Genomic DNA, 13,888 nt, shown 5'->3' with positions numbered 1-13,888 from the left:
GAAGGGCCAAGGCCAAGGACAGTCAGGAAGCCCTGAGGGAGAATCGAGGAGGCCCCAAGACATCTGCACCCTACAGGCCACACAATCTCCTGCCGGCATACTCCCGGACACAACTGGGGCTGTTTTCAATAGTTTCTGATTTTAAATTAGAAAAAGAAAGCAAGTAGCTTTATCACCGGATCAGTCAGCGTTGGTATATTCGCCTATCGGGATGTTTTCCAGCAGGGGAAATGGTTTCAGATCTAGACAGTGATGCGTATTATAGAAACAACTTTGAAAGAAGCAACTTGTGGAAGACAGCAGGATACCATTTTTATAAAACTTCAGATAAGCACAATGAAGCAATGTACTAGGTATGCAGAAAAGCGATTTTTAAAAAAACCTTTTAAAAAGCAAGGGCAGCCTGGCCGGGGTGGCTCAGTGGTTGAGCGTGGACCTAGGATCCAGGGGATCAGGGTTCGATTCCCGGTCAGGGCACATGCCGGGGTTGCAGGCCCCATCCCCAGACGGGGCGTGCAGGAGGCAGCCGATCAATGACCCTCTCATCATTGATGTTTCTCTCTCTCTCCCTTCCTCTCTCTGAAATCAATAAAGATATATTTAAAAAAAAAAAAAGCAAGGGCATGATAGACACAAAGCGCAGGAGAGAGGTGAGGGCTGGAGGGCAGGCGGGGAGATGGGCTGGGGAAGAGCACGGGTAGGAGGAGCCCCTGCGCAGAGGACCAGCCGGTTATCACCCAGGTTGCTGTACCCATGGGTGGAAATTTTATTATCACGTTTCGTAACTACATGTATTCTTTTGTATATGTTACATGGCATAGATAAATTAAAAATGCATCATGAAATATACATGGGAAAAAATACGTATAAAACTCTGAATCCTCAGGATTTTAATTCCTGAGCGAGCCTCCCCAGGCCCCCCACCCAATCTGGCCTCAAGCGCTCTCTCCATATGTCGCTCCTCGGCTCCGTGACATTCAGCTTCTCAGCCACCCTGGATGCCACCTCCGAGCCTTTACGCAGCTGTTCTGAGCTACCCTGCACCCCTCGAGTGCCCCCCAGCCGCCCCTCCCTGCCTTTCCCCTCGGAGCCCTCCGCGCCCCTCCCGCGCCGTTGGCCCCGCCCGCGCGCCCGCCGTTTGCGCGCCCCGAGCTCCGCCTCCGCGGTTCTGCGGGCGCGGCGGCCCCGCACTGAACCCCGCGGCTCCCGGCGCCACGCCCACTGGGCACCGGCTGAGCGCGGAGCCCTCGGACCGCCCGGCCGCCGCGGGATGGGCCTGAGCGCCGTCGCAGAGATGAAGGGCCGGCTCTGTCCCTCCAGGTTCCTCCGATCCCGCCCCAAACGGGCCTCGAGGACGGCAGGTATGGGGCCAGATGACAGTCCACCTGCTCCGGGACATTCAGCTGAGCCCCCGTCGGGGTGCCGCAGGAATGGGGCCCCTCCCCGCCGAGCTGCTTGGGACCCGCCAGGACGTCTAGGTGGTCCTAGGGCTGTGGGATCCCCAGAAACCTCACCGTGTTTGTCTCATGAGCCCTTCCTGTAGACGTGTGTTGGTTGTGCGAAGTGCCTGTTAACCGAGACGAGTGAATATTTTTCAATGATCGTTTATTACTTTAATCAAAGTGAAGCAGCCCTCCCGTGACTCGGTATTTCAGGTGGAGGTGGCACGGAGGTGGCAGCTCCCAGGCAGTAGAGTGAAGACCCTCTGTTCAGCCCTCAGGCTTAGCCCCAAGGTTTCTGCGATCTGGAATAGAGACACGGCTGACTTTTTCCCCCCGCTCCCAGATTCTGTCCCCGGGAATTCCAAAGTCTCCCCTTCCCTCTCCAGCATCTTGTCCTACAATCCCCTTCATGCATCCAAAAATTAACCCAAGGCTGTCAGGTTCTAACTAGAGCTTGCAGCCCCCCTTCACTGGCAAGGTGGTCACTTAAAACCTTCTTTCATGGCTGTAACCCCCCCATGGAAGCAAATGTGGTTTAAATAGCTTTTTTTTTTTTCCCCTTCCCTTTTCTTGAAATAGAAGGATCCGTGGGATCGCAAGCTTTGGTCCAGCTCTCGCCCAAGCAGCCCAAGCAGGGTCCGTTAGAACAGGGCAGAAGCCTCCAGCAGGGGTAAGGTTCTTGGCTTGGAAGGACTGGGTCTTTGGTTGGCAGAGCCTTTGAAGAACAGGTTTTGCTGGCAGTTCTGTAAAAACAAATCTTGATGTGGATTCTGTGCAAATGGCCTACCACGAATGGGTACGCAGAAGGCGGGTATGGTCCTAGCAACAGGTTGTGACCACGCCTGGGACTTGCTGGAGGAGGTGTTTCTTGCAGTGATTTCTAGCCGCAGGCCTTCTCCAGAACCTTGAGAACAGAATTGCTTTGAAGGGCCCTTACAGTATTGCCAGTTGGCAATGATGCAACCAAGTTCCTCGATTCACTTAAAAACACAGTTTGCTCTTTTTTTAATATCCTGAGGGGTTGAGAATTTCCAGACCTGTATTGAAAATAACAGTGCCCTCCCCACCCCCACCATGCACTGTACTTCAGAGAAGAGTTAAAGCTGGGGAAACATAAAGAAAATGACCTTTTGGATTGATAATGTACCAGATAGACACATAGGCTTTCTCATTTAGCCCTCTGGACAACTCTGTGAGACAACTATTACTGTCTCTATTTTATAGTTAATCAAACTGATTTCAGACCGATTAATTTACTAGCTCAAGGTCGGACAACAAATATCAGAGCGAGGTTTCAAAGCCGGGTCTTTTTGCTCTAATATATTTCACTACACTACCCCCAAAGCGTGTTCTTGCTCTTAGTTTCAGCTCTCTTCTTCAACTTTGTCTCACGGGACAAAATACACCGATTTCTGCCACATTACTCGCAGTTACAGTGTTGTGACTCAACGAGATTTCTCAGAAATATGGAGCTAATCATTGGAAGAAACAGGACTTCAGGGGGCTGGCCTGCCTCTGGCAGTAGGCCCTGGAGTGACAAGGGAGGGAGCAGGGGCCTCTTGCATTTCATTATAAGCCATTCTGGGCTGTTGTCATTTTTTTTGAAGCTATCTGCAAGTATCACTTTGATAAACATTTAAAAAGTATTATTAGCAAATAAAAAAATTCTGAAAGCTACTCATTGCTATAATTAGCATTTTAACAGCTGTCTGAAAAGCAGTAAACAGCAATTATTTTGTATGACAGTTAATGGTGTCATCGAAGGAAGCTTCAGGGGAAATGTTTCTTAGAATCTCAAACTAGAAAGATATCTTAAAATCATGTAAATGTGAAGTAACACAGAATTTCCAATGATTGTGAAGAAGTGTTATTTGTTAACTATATGATCACAAAATTCGTTTAGAGAGAAGGCAGTAGTTAACTTGGAGACCATACCCAACCAGCAGAGAGCAGAGTCAGATTCACCCCTGAGCTCCGAGAGTGCGGACAAGTTCACAAAGCAAGCAGCTGAGGTGGGTGTCACGAGAATTCTTGATCAGTCCTGGTGACTTCTCTACAAACTGTATTTTATTATTTTATTTAGACTGTGTGACAGGTTGAACTGCATACTGATTTGGGATGTTGGCTATGCCTTTTTAATTTTTTAAAAACAGCTTTATTGAGCTGTTTGTTGAGCTTTATTGAGAGGTATAACTGGCATACAGTCAGCTGCACATATTAGAATATACAGTTGGATAGGTTTTTGACATGCTGTACGCACATGCCCATGAAGTCACCACCACAACCAAAACCTCCTGTTCCCCTTGGCAAACCCCTCCCTCTCCCCACCTCTCCCCATCCCCAGGCAGCAGCTGACCTGCTTTCTGTCACTATCAATTGGTTTGCATTTTTAAGAGATTTATATAAATAGAATCATATCATATGGGCCCATTTTTTTGTCTGTCTCCTTTCACATAATTTTACACGATTATGTTGAGTTATATCCACGTAGTGTCACGTTATCAGTAGTTCATTCCTTTTTATTACTGAGCAGTATTCCATTGTGTGGATATTTATCTTATTTATTTATTTGTTCCTTGGGTTGTTTCCAGCGTTTGGCTGTTACAAGTGAAGCTGTTAGGAACGGTTGCGTCCAAGGCTTGGTGGGGGCACGTTCTCTCGGGCGAATACCTGGGGACATAATGGCTGCACCGCGTGGGATGTATGTTCATCTCTTTTCCAAACGAAGGAGCTGTGCCATCTGCCCTCCTGCCAGCGGCGTGTGCGGCCCAGTCCCTCCGCAGCCGCCTGAGCCTCTGGCGTGGGCAGGCTCTTTAACTTTAGCTCTCCTGATGGACATGGAGGCATCTCACTGTGGCTTCCGTGTGCATTTCCCTCATGACTAACCCTGTCGAACATCTCTTCATGTATTTCTTTGCCACCCACATGTATCTTCGATGGTGAAGTATCCAAATCTTTTGCCCATTTTTTCTCTTGGTTTGTATGTTTGAGAGGCCTTCAGGAATTCTGTGGATAGTACATCATCATATACATGCTTTGCAATATTTTCTCTCAGCCTGTGGTTTGTGCTTTCATTCTCTTAACAAAAAGTTTTAATTTCGGTGAAGTCCAATCAATCAGCTTTTCTTTTATGAATTGTGCCTTTATTGTTGTATCTAAGAAATCATTGTCTAACCCAAGTACAAACTCTGTGAATTTGCTAAAAGTCATTGAACTGTATGCCTAAAGTGTGTGAATTTATGGGATGTCAATGATATCTCACTAAAGTGTTCAAAGAAACAGGTGAAAAGCCCTTTTTATTTCTTTGAATTCTTGCCCTGGCAAATGGTGGTCCTTGGCCAGAGAAATAAAGCTGGGAACTGGGAGGAGAGATACAACCTCGGGGAAACCAGACCAGTGGGAAATTGTTGCAAACTTGGGGGAAGCAACAAGGTTCTGGTCAAGTGGATGGGCGGCTGGGTGGGCGGTTCCCGTCTCTCTGCCTGGCTCTGCCTCCCAGCATCCTTCCTCTCGGGGGAATCAGTGAGCTGGCTTCTTCCCAGCACCCACTCCTGGGCAAACTGAGCCAGTTTGGGAGGATGAGGGGCCTGGGAGTCAGAACTTAGACTGCATTTGTATGGTGTTTGGTACATTACTGGAGTAGGAGGGACATAGGATATGAGCTCTCTTTTTTCTTTTTTAAGTTTGGGCAAAGCTTTGGGATTTCTTTTCTTTTGTCTTTTTTTAAATTATGGTAAGAGCACCTACCGTGAGATGTACCTACCCTCTTAACAAATGTCTCTTAGATGGACAGGCTCTCTCCCAGGCCTCTTTGAAGAGTATCAGCAGCCTGGGTCCAGGCAGGAGATAAAACCACACAGTAGGTTAAACAGGAGAAGTCTAACATGAAGAATTATTGAGATACAAGGAAACTCGGTATGGTCTCCCAGGCTGAGGACCAGGAGGGTACTCAAGGAAGGACAAACTTGGAAGGGGTTCGAACCTCATTGGAGAGAGATGGTCAACCCGCCGGACAGCAGGGAAGTTGGTTTGGCCAGGCTGGAGCTGGCCTCCAGTGGTGGGCAAATGCAACCCTCTGGAATGTAGGTGGCCAGCTGGCTCTCAGCAACTGGTGGTGTGGGCATGCAGGGAGGGGGGCGACCCTCTGGGCCACAGGAGGGCCATACTGGGGACCTGCAGAGGGAATCAGGAGGCCAGCAGGGGCAGGAGGCTTTGGGGCACTGATTTCTTTGTCAAGAGGTCCCCAGGCCAAAGCTGCAAAGTTATGGGGACGGAAGGATCTGGGCTCAGGCAGAGCTCCACCAGATGTCCTCACACCCGCTACTGACCATGGTCCGGCTCACCCCAAGCCAGGCGGTGTAGAAGAGCCCACCCCTCTGGCAAAGTCCTCTAGCGCCCTCTATTGAGAAAGCTTAATATGGTGCTCAGTTTCAAAGACGAAGGAGTCCCTTCTGTCACTCATTGCACAGCATGTAGGAGGGCACAGTACATAGATAACTGGCCCAGTCAGCCTCGCTGCCTTTAATGACTAGAGTGACAGCCGGGGGGGGGGGCACCTGCTCCTGGGTGTGGAGAGGCTTTCTCCAGCCTGGGTGAGGAAACGGGTGTCTTCAGGCTGAGCTGCAGCGAGCCCCGAGCAGGGCCTCAAGTTCCTTGGGCATGTGCATTGTCTTTATTGTTATGTTTTCCATCATAGGGCAGACCACAGCCTGGGGACCTGATTGAGATTTTTCGAATTGGCTACGAGCACTGGGCCATCTACGTGGAGGACGATCGTGTGGTCCACCTGGCTCCCCCGAGTAAGAGCCGCTGCGCTGAAAGGCTGATTCTAAGTCAGCAGAGTAGGAGGAGGCCGGTTAGCCACCCCCTCCTCCGCCAAGGCCTCCCGCAGTGCGACACCGAGGGGGGGCGCCTAATTTGGGGGCGCCTAATTTACTGTGTGACAGAGCTGCGCCTCTGCTACCAAACACCACTGCTCTGAAGGCTGAATTGCCTCCTGCCAGCTTTTGTGAAATCAGCAGATTTTCTTCAAATATGTAAGAAAAGAGCAAGGGAGATATATGACTTGCCCTCAAACAGCTTACAAGGGGGGTGGGGAGGGTACACACATTTGCAGAAAAACAGCCCTGGTTTTAAACCGCCCCCCACTGTGGGCAGGTCCTGGTCCTCTCTGAGCTGGATGTGATAATACGGCAGCTTGCAAACGTTTCTTCTTTCAAAGCTATGGAACCCTGGTTTCAAATAAACCCTTAATGAGGACCCCCATATTTGAGCAGAGAGAGAGGCAGAGTGGCTCTGGGTGGCAGCGGGTGGAGCAGGTCCCATCGGGAGCCCTGTCCGCGGTGGCTGCGGAGGAGCAGGCCGTGGGCCCAGGACAGGCCCACCCGGGGGCGGACACCTGCTCGCCGAGGCGCTGGGCACACGTGTGTGAAGGTTCCTGAAGTCTGGTTAGTGCGACACAGTGCAGCCTGCGGCCACACCGTAAGGCACTTTCAGAGTTTTATGAGAAAGGCGGCCTCGGGGGCAGAGCAAGGCCGAGGCCTCCTGGGCAAGCCGGTCCTTTAGCTCGTGGACTCCACCTCCCACCCCTGCCCCGTCTCGGGGTGGTGAGCTGAGGCCCGGAGGATGGCAGCTTACCCAGCACCCGCGTGAGCCAGGGCCCTGCCCCTGCTCTCCCACTTTTTGTTGTTGTTAACCCTCGCCCGAGGATATTTTTTCCATTTTTAGGGAGAGTGGGAGGGACTGGGGGGGGAGGGATGGAGAGAGAGAGAGAGAGAAACATTGATGTGAGAGAGACACATCAGTTGGTTGCCTCCCACGGGGGACTGGGGATCAAACCTGGAACCCACGCACGTGCCCTTGAACCAGCAACCCTTCGGTGCGCGGCCCGGCGCTCTGACCGCCGAGCTCGCCGGCCGGGGCAGCTCTCCAGCGTTGCCTCTGGCTTCCAGGTGAAGAGTTCGTGGCCGGCAGCATCACGTCCATCTTCAGCAACCGGGCCGTGGTGAAGTGCAGTCGGCTGGAGGACGTGCTGCACGGCTGCTCCTGGAAGGTTAACAACAAGCTGGATGGGACGTACCTGCCGCTGCCGGTGGACAAGATCATCCAGCGCACGAAGAACATGATCGACAGGATCGTGCAGTACAGCCTCATCGACGGCAACTGCGAGCACTTTGTCAACGACCTCAGATACGGCGTCCCCAGGAGCCAGCAGGTAGGCGCCGCCGGCCCGACCGCCTCCGTGGCGCCGTCCGGGCCCCTCGTCTCGGACCACAGTGGCCATCAGTGGTTTCATGTCTGCTGCACTGGAGGGCCCTTCCATTTCAACAGGACTCTACGGCTCTTTTCATGTCTATCGCCCCGTGGAGGAGTAGACAAGGCACATAGTAAGGCCACCAGTGCCGTCCAGCTTGGCCATCAGCTGGCCGGTCTCCTCGGTCAAGTCATTTTACCTCTGAGTCTGTCCCTTCCTTTACGAAACAGGGATAAACCAAGGCAGATGCTTCTCTGCTCAAGTCGCAAGCTACATGTTTTGCTTGAATGACTAGTATTTTTTTGAATTACTTGTCAACATTTAAAAATACAGAAATTTTATATAAGAAGATATGGATTCCCAGCCTCTCTGAACCACCAATTGATCGGGCCGTTGGGCCCATGTCCCTGCTTGCTGACACTGTGGGGCCCAGTCCTGGCTCCCCCTTTAGATGGGTGAAGGTAGGCGTGCCACCTACCAGCTTCACCCACATCACCTGCCTGGACCTACTGCATTTGGGTTTGTGACCCATCCCCGTAATATAGGACCGTGACACATTCAATGTGGCACAGTACACGCGGAAGAGCTTTGAAAGCTGAGGTCTCTGTGACAGTTTGAACTGCTCTTGTTAATATTTGCTCCCTATTAAAACCCCATGAGACTGGCAGAGGAAGTATTTATTATACATCCTGCCTCTGAGGTGTGTCCGGGGCCCTCCTGGCTTCTCTGGGTCTCTTGCAGCTCTAGGATCTTTGGAAACATAGAGCACAGGTTGCTTCCTGCTCTAGGAAAGGCTTCCTGGCAGGCGAGCTCCTGAAGGGAAGTGTCGCGGGCAGGGTCGGGCAGGGGACAAGCCTCGGATGGTCCCTGAGTGTCCTGTGAACTGATCTGCTTTGCAGGTGGAGCAGGCGCTGATGCAAGGAGCGAAGGCCGCCGGAGCCATGATTTCAGCGGTGGTGGAGAGCATGAGGCCCAAAGCAGTCACCGCCGGGAGGGGCTGAGCACACCAGGCAGACAAGAGCTGGTGACATCAGGGAGAATGTTCCTCCTTTGCTCCCCTCCTCTTCCTTGCTCGGTGGCCCCATGTAAGAAAATTGTGAGCTTCTGGAAGAATCTAGAATGTATTCAATTACCCCTTTAGAAATACATCCAATATATGTGATTAGACCCATGGGTGGGAAGAATCTAATGTTTATTCTGCAACTGCTAGGCACCAGGTAAATTTCATTCTACTCTCTTTGTACAAAGGGGTCTTGCTTGTTTCTTAGGCTGAACCTAGTATGTGACGCCTGAATACCGCCTGATACATCCCGGAAACCTCTGCAGGAATGTTCCCAGTAATGCTCTTTGCAGAAGTTCTTTTTGTTGAACTAAAATGTCTCTAGCTCTTCTGGATTGCTCTAGTCCTACCCTTGTTGACCCACAGTGCGGTTCAAGGGAGGAAGGTTAAGAAAACCTATAACTCACACGACTCAGGGCCTACTGTGCCTTAATCTAGGAACGCCTTTCCCAAGAGATATTTTCTTTTTAAAACTATATATATCAGCTTTATTCTTTATTGTTTAAAAGCCCTAACTTAAAGTATAATCAGTAAGACCATTTCTCTTGCTTTTCTAACTTATAAGTACCAGAACATTTGAAATTTCTATGTTCATTGATTTCAGATGAATATTTAGAATAAGCTAACCAGTGGACTTTAGACTGTGTGAATGAGGGCAGGGAAGGGGTGGTTATTGTGTTTGGGAGAATGTTGACACGACGGAAGATTTAAATTATGATTGGGGATCGTTAGTGCCCTTTGTGGGCTGAAGCCACCTAAGAAAGCTAGGGAATGTCTAGGAAACCTGCAGACTGTGGAGGGAGCAGTGTGGAACCCATAAAATCTGTTAGGGTCTCCCATGAGCCTTTCTCCCGTTTGGAGAAAGTAGACCTGCGATGACACGCATCAGTTTAAAAAAAAAATTTTTTTTATTGATTTTTAGAGAGTAGAAGGGGGAGAGAGAAACACATTGATCGGCTGCCCCAAGGATGGAACCTGAGTGACACGGGAGAGGAGTGGAGTCTCGTCTGCCACTCCCCTCTGTCCTGTGCTGGCATGTGCCCCAGCCAAAGCATTCTGCCAGCGTCTGTGACTGTCGCAGGTGCCTTTCTGGGATCCGGCCCCATGGTTCTATTTCCCAAAGGTGTAGTTCCATCAGTTTCCAGTGGGGCTCACCCTCCCCAAGACACTGAAACTCCTGCAAGACACGGGGTCTTAGCTTCAGCTGTTCTCTTGGCCTGGAGGGGGTGGGTCCCGCATCACCCCTTCCAGGCACTTAGCCACCTCCACCCGGTGTCGCCCCCCCTTCGAGGCAGGGGCGCATCTAGACTACAGTGATGTCAGTTGACCCCTGGGCGTGGCTCACTGGTTCTTCCTACTCTCTGGTCCCCAACTTTAGGGGGGCAAACCTAGCATATTTGTCACCTGGGATAGGTCATATTTTAAGCCCTTCACCCTCTATATGTCAAAATTCTTTTCCATAATAATCATGAAATGAAACAAATAATAATAATAGCCAGAAGAGAAAGAGAAAATTTTTTTATTAAACTTTATGTGTATATAACCACATAAGTAAAACAAGAGAAGATAAAAAAATATTACAAAGCACGACTATTTACTTAATAGTTTTCATTCTACCTTGTTGTTTGAACTTTGATCTTTTGGTTACAGCCTGATATAATATTTTACATAAATAAATGTCCAGTAAACAGTTTTTTTTAAAAAAGAAAAGAAACATCAGCAAAAGGTACAATCTCTTAAGTACCACTACATAGCATTTTGTTTTCTTAATTTTTCTTTAGTTTTAAAAGTTAATCACTTAAAACTCATAAATTTCCATTTAAAAATACTATTCAAATTCAGTAAAGTATTTCATATGCAAAACGAAACGTCCACTCACCAAACAAAAACTTGCCTCTCGCAGTTTGCATTTTGTTTCACTGCTTTAAATGTGAAACAGAAAGAACTCCAAGTGCTCACATAAAATGACATAATTGGCTAATTCAAGTTCCGGTTCTTTATCTTTTCCATCGATAGGCTTGCATTGTTTATTTTGAATCCATTCTCTAAAGGCAGGAATATGTTGTACCACAGACATGAGAGTCCAAAGCGAGCTGGTCTGGTTCTGAGTCCTTACAAACTTATTCTTAAGACAAAAGTATGTACCTGGGTCCACAGATGCCCGGGACCAACCGTGTGACTGGCAGTTCTCCAGTCCGATGCCCATAGAGAACCCAGTGTTCATTAAGTGATAAGTAACCAGAACGTGCCAATTTGAGGCCTACAGATACATTGTTGAACCTTAACCATAGTCACACGCATTGTTTAGAACATAGCCCAGCAAAATATTTTTTAGGGGATGGGTAGGAGGATTCTATGACTTATTTAAAATTGCTGGTGCACGTTGATAACAAAATGGACAGTGATTTTTAGTAAGTTTTATTGTTTTCAAGTTCTCCACATAAATGCCCCTCCTTCGACCCTTGGTTTCCTACCGAGCGTGAGAGCTCACTCTCTCTGTTGCTGATGACGGGCACACACTTGGCCACAGTTCTTTAGCAGCTCCTGCGTTCTTGTTTCTCCTGCCCCAGCTCAGGTCTTTAGCTAGACCTGGGGTTGCAGGGCTGGCATGGAGGACAGGACTAGCTAAATAAGATGCCTCCCTAAATCCTTCTTGCACTTGGACAGAGATTTTTGAACCCAAAGTAAAAAATTTGCTTGCTTCACCTTGACAGTTTCTCTCCTATGTATGACAGGGTGGCTCGTGCCTACTTGACCCAACAAGAAAGCCCTTAGGTAGGAAGCTCATAAAAACAAGAATGGGGCTCTTTCGGTGGGGAAAGGGGACACAGAGTAACTATGCCAATATAACAGATGTAAGTCGAGTCTATCCTGGGAAAACCAGTGAAGAAATTAAAGAAAGAGAGAGGTGTGTGTGTGTGTGTGCGCGCGCGCGCGATGTGTGTATTTGGGGCTGGAACAAACATAAAGCATATCAGTTATTACTTAAAAATATATTGTTACACATAAAATTTTAGCATATAACACTGCTAAATACCCCAGGCCTTTTAAATACATTTTTGATGATATAGTTCTAGCATTCCATGTATTATTTTAAATTATGTTCCTTCTCTTTGCAATAAACGCAGTCTCTGGCTTAAGCCACAGGAACACTTAATGGAAGCAAAAAAGGTTTCTAGTTTTCAAGAATGCCTGATGGTTTTCTCTTTCCCTCAGCTATAACTTTCTGAGACCCTTTGTTTCATTTTTGCTTTTTCACATTTTTGCATTTGCCACTTACTTTTATAAAATTATTTGCTGGCTTTCCCGGCGTTGCCTGGAAAAGTCATTAACTACCTTCCCATAAGCCAGTGCCTGATGTTACTGGGCCCAGGGCTCACCGCCAGGATTCGCCCCGTGAAAAGCAGCTGGACTTCCAGTTCCGACACGGGTGGCTCAGAGCGTTTGTCTTTGTGCCCTTCGACCTGAGGCTACACCTTAAGTGATACTGGAAATCACATTGTTTCCTTGTCTTTGGCTTCTTTTGGGGCTCCAGATCCTGCGGCTCTAGAAAATGACCGCGTGTGCCTTTGAGGCGCTTGGGCCTGCCCATGCTCTGCTCTAGGCGGAGACACCACCGGGCGCGGCAAGCAGCTCTCGCTGGGTCTGGCTGGGCCTGGCTGGGCCTGGCTGGGTCTAACTGGGTCTGGCTGGGTCTAACTGGGTCTAACTGGGTCTAACTGGGTCTGGCTGGGCCTGGCTGGGTCTAACTGGGTCTAACTGGGTCTAACTGGGTCTGGCTGGGTCTGGCTGGGCCTGGCTGGGCCTGGCTGGGTCTAACTGGGTCTGGCTGGGCCCGGCTGGGTCTGGCTGGGCCTGGCTGGGTCTAACTGGGTCTAACTGGGCCTGGCTGGGCCCAGCTGGGTCTGGCTGGGTGTGGCTGAGTCTGGCTGGGCCTGGCTGGGCCTGGCATCTGGTTGCGTTCCTGAGGCCACGCTTAGCCTCCACGAGCACTCAGTTATTGGCAGGGACAGACTTCAGTGGAGTCCAGTCTGGCCCTGCAAGTAACCGAAGGGAGAGGTGATGGAAGCTACTACCCCTGTGTGCTTCGGGCCCCCGGGATGGCAGAGCCTCTGCTGCCCACCGGGAGCGCGCTGTCCCTTCTGATTTACTATCCGGGGAGGGAGGGAGTAGGTTTCCAGTTTCCACTTGGCCTTCTCCACTGTGATAGCTCTTACCCCACAGGCCAAGCGACCAGCGTGGGGGGTCTACAGACTTCGAAGTATATCCAATCCCTTTCATTTTACATGCAGGGAATGGGAAATAATCATTTTGTGCGTGTGGACCCGTGGAGCTACTGTGAGTCAGGTTTTGTCAGTTATAAGGCAGAGGTCAAAACAGGTAGTCAAGTTTTCTACTGAAGATTATGGTTTATTTTTTCTAATTAGCTTTTTATTAAAGTAGAATATTTGGGGGGTTAGGGTATGAGGTCACATTATCGGTCATTTATTTTTAAATATTTAGTTGACACATAACCCTCTATTTTGCCCAGTGACTTGTGACACCAAAATTACATATTAAATGTTACATCTACTATGGTCTGTGTCTGGCTTCCTCTGATGTGTAGATAGATCTGCTGTCACTGTTTTGACTACTGCTGCTATAATAAAGTCTCGCACAAGCTACTCTAAACGCTAGCCAGCCCCCTCGCTCTATGACCCTCCTGTTTTGAATCACCTTATTATTAATGTCCAGATAAATTTGTAACTCTTTTTCAAATTCTCCCAAAAATATGGTGGCATTTCATTGTAATTAATTACTCCATCAACTACTCTACCAATTCATCGGAGCAGAATCAATGTTTTTAGTACCGTTCTATCTTCCTATCCAGGAACATGCTAGGGACTGACATTTATACACATATTTTATGATGATTTCTTTAGAAGTATGATGATTTCCCTCAAACTTCTTTTCATGATGAATCGTAAGTATTTTATACACAGTTACTTAGTACTGCAATTGTAAAAGGTATCCATTTTCTCATTAGAGCTTTTTATTTATTTCTTTCCCAAAGTTTGCCAATATCTAGGAGTGACCCCCGCCCCGCCCCGCCCCCGTCTGGCTCCCGGATCGGCCGTCAGCTCCTGGAATTCC

The 13,888-nt window shown here is 48.9% G+C and overlaps 1 protein-coding gene across 1 annotated transcript; it reads left to right on the top strand.

Moving 5' to 3' along the window:
* Window positions 1–1,270: 1,270 nt before the first annotated feature.
* PLAAT5 (phospholipase A and acyltransferase 5) lies at window positions 1,271–8,696 on the top strand. Its single transcript, XM_016216337.2, has 6 exons — window positions 1,271–1,361; window positions 1,986–2,112; window positions 3,346–3,454; window positions 6,139–6,241; window positions 7,394–7,656; window positions 8,595–8,696. The coding sequence occupies exons 1-6, from the start codon at window positions 1,271–1,273 to the stop codon at window positions 8,694–8,696; spliced, it is 795 nt and encodes a 264-aa protein (XP_016071823.2).
* Window positions 8,697–13,888: the final 5,192 nt, after the last annotated feature.

Source organism: Miniopterus natalensis, chromosome 11 (assembly GCF_054644295.1).
Source record: "Miniopterus natalensis isolate mMinNat1 chromosome 11, mMinNat1.hap1, whole genome shotgun sequence".
In the NCBI taxonomy this organism is placed as follows: Eukaryota; Metazoa; Chordata; class Mammalia; order Chiroptera; family Miniopteridae; genus Miniopterus; species Miniopterus natalensis.
The sequence above is the reverse complement of the archived record's forward strand: the minus strand, read 5'-3'. Positions and strand labels throughout refer to the sequence as shown.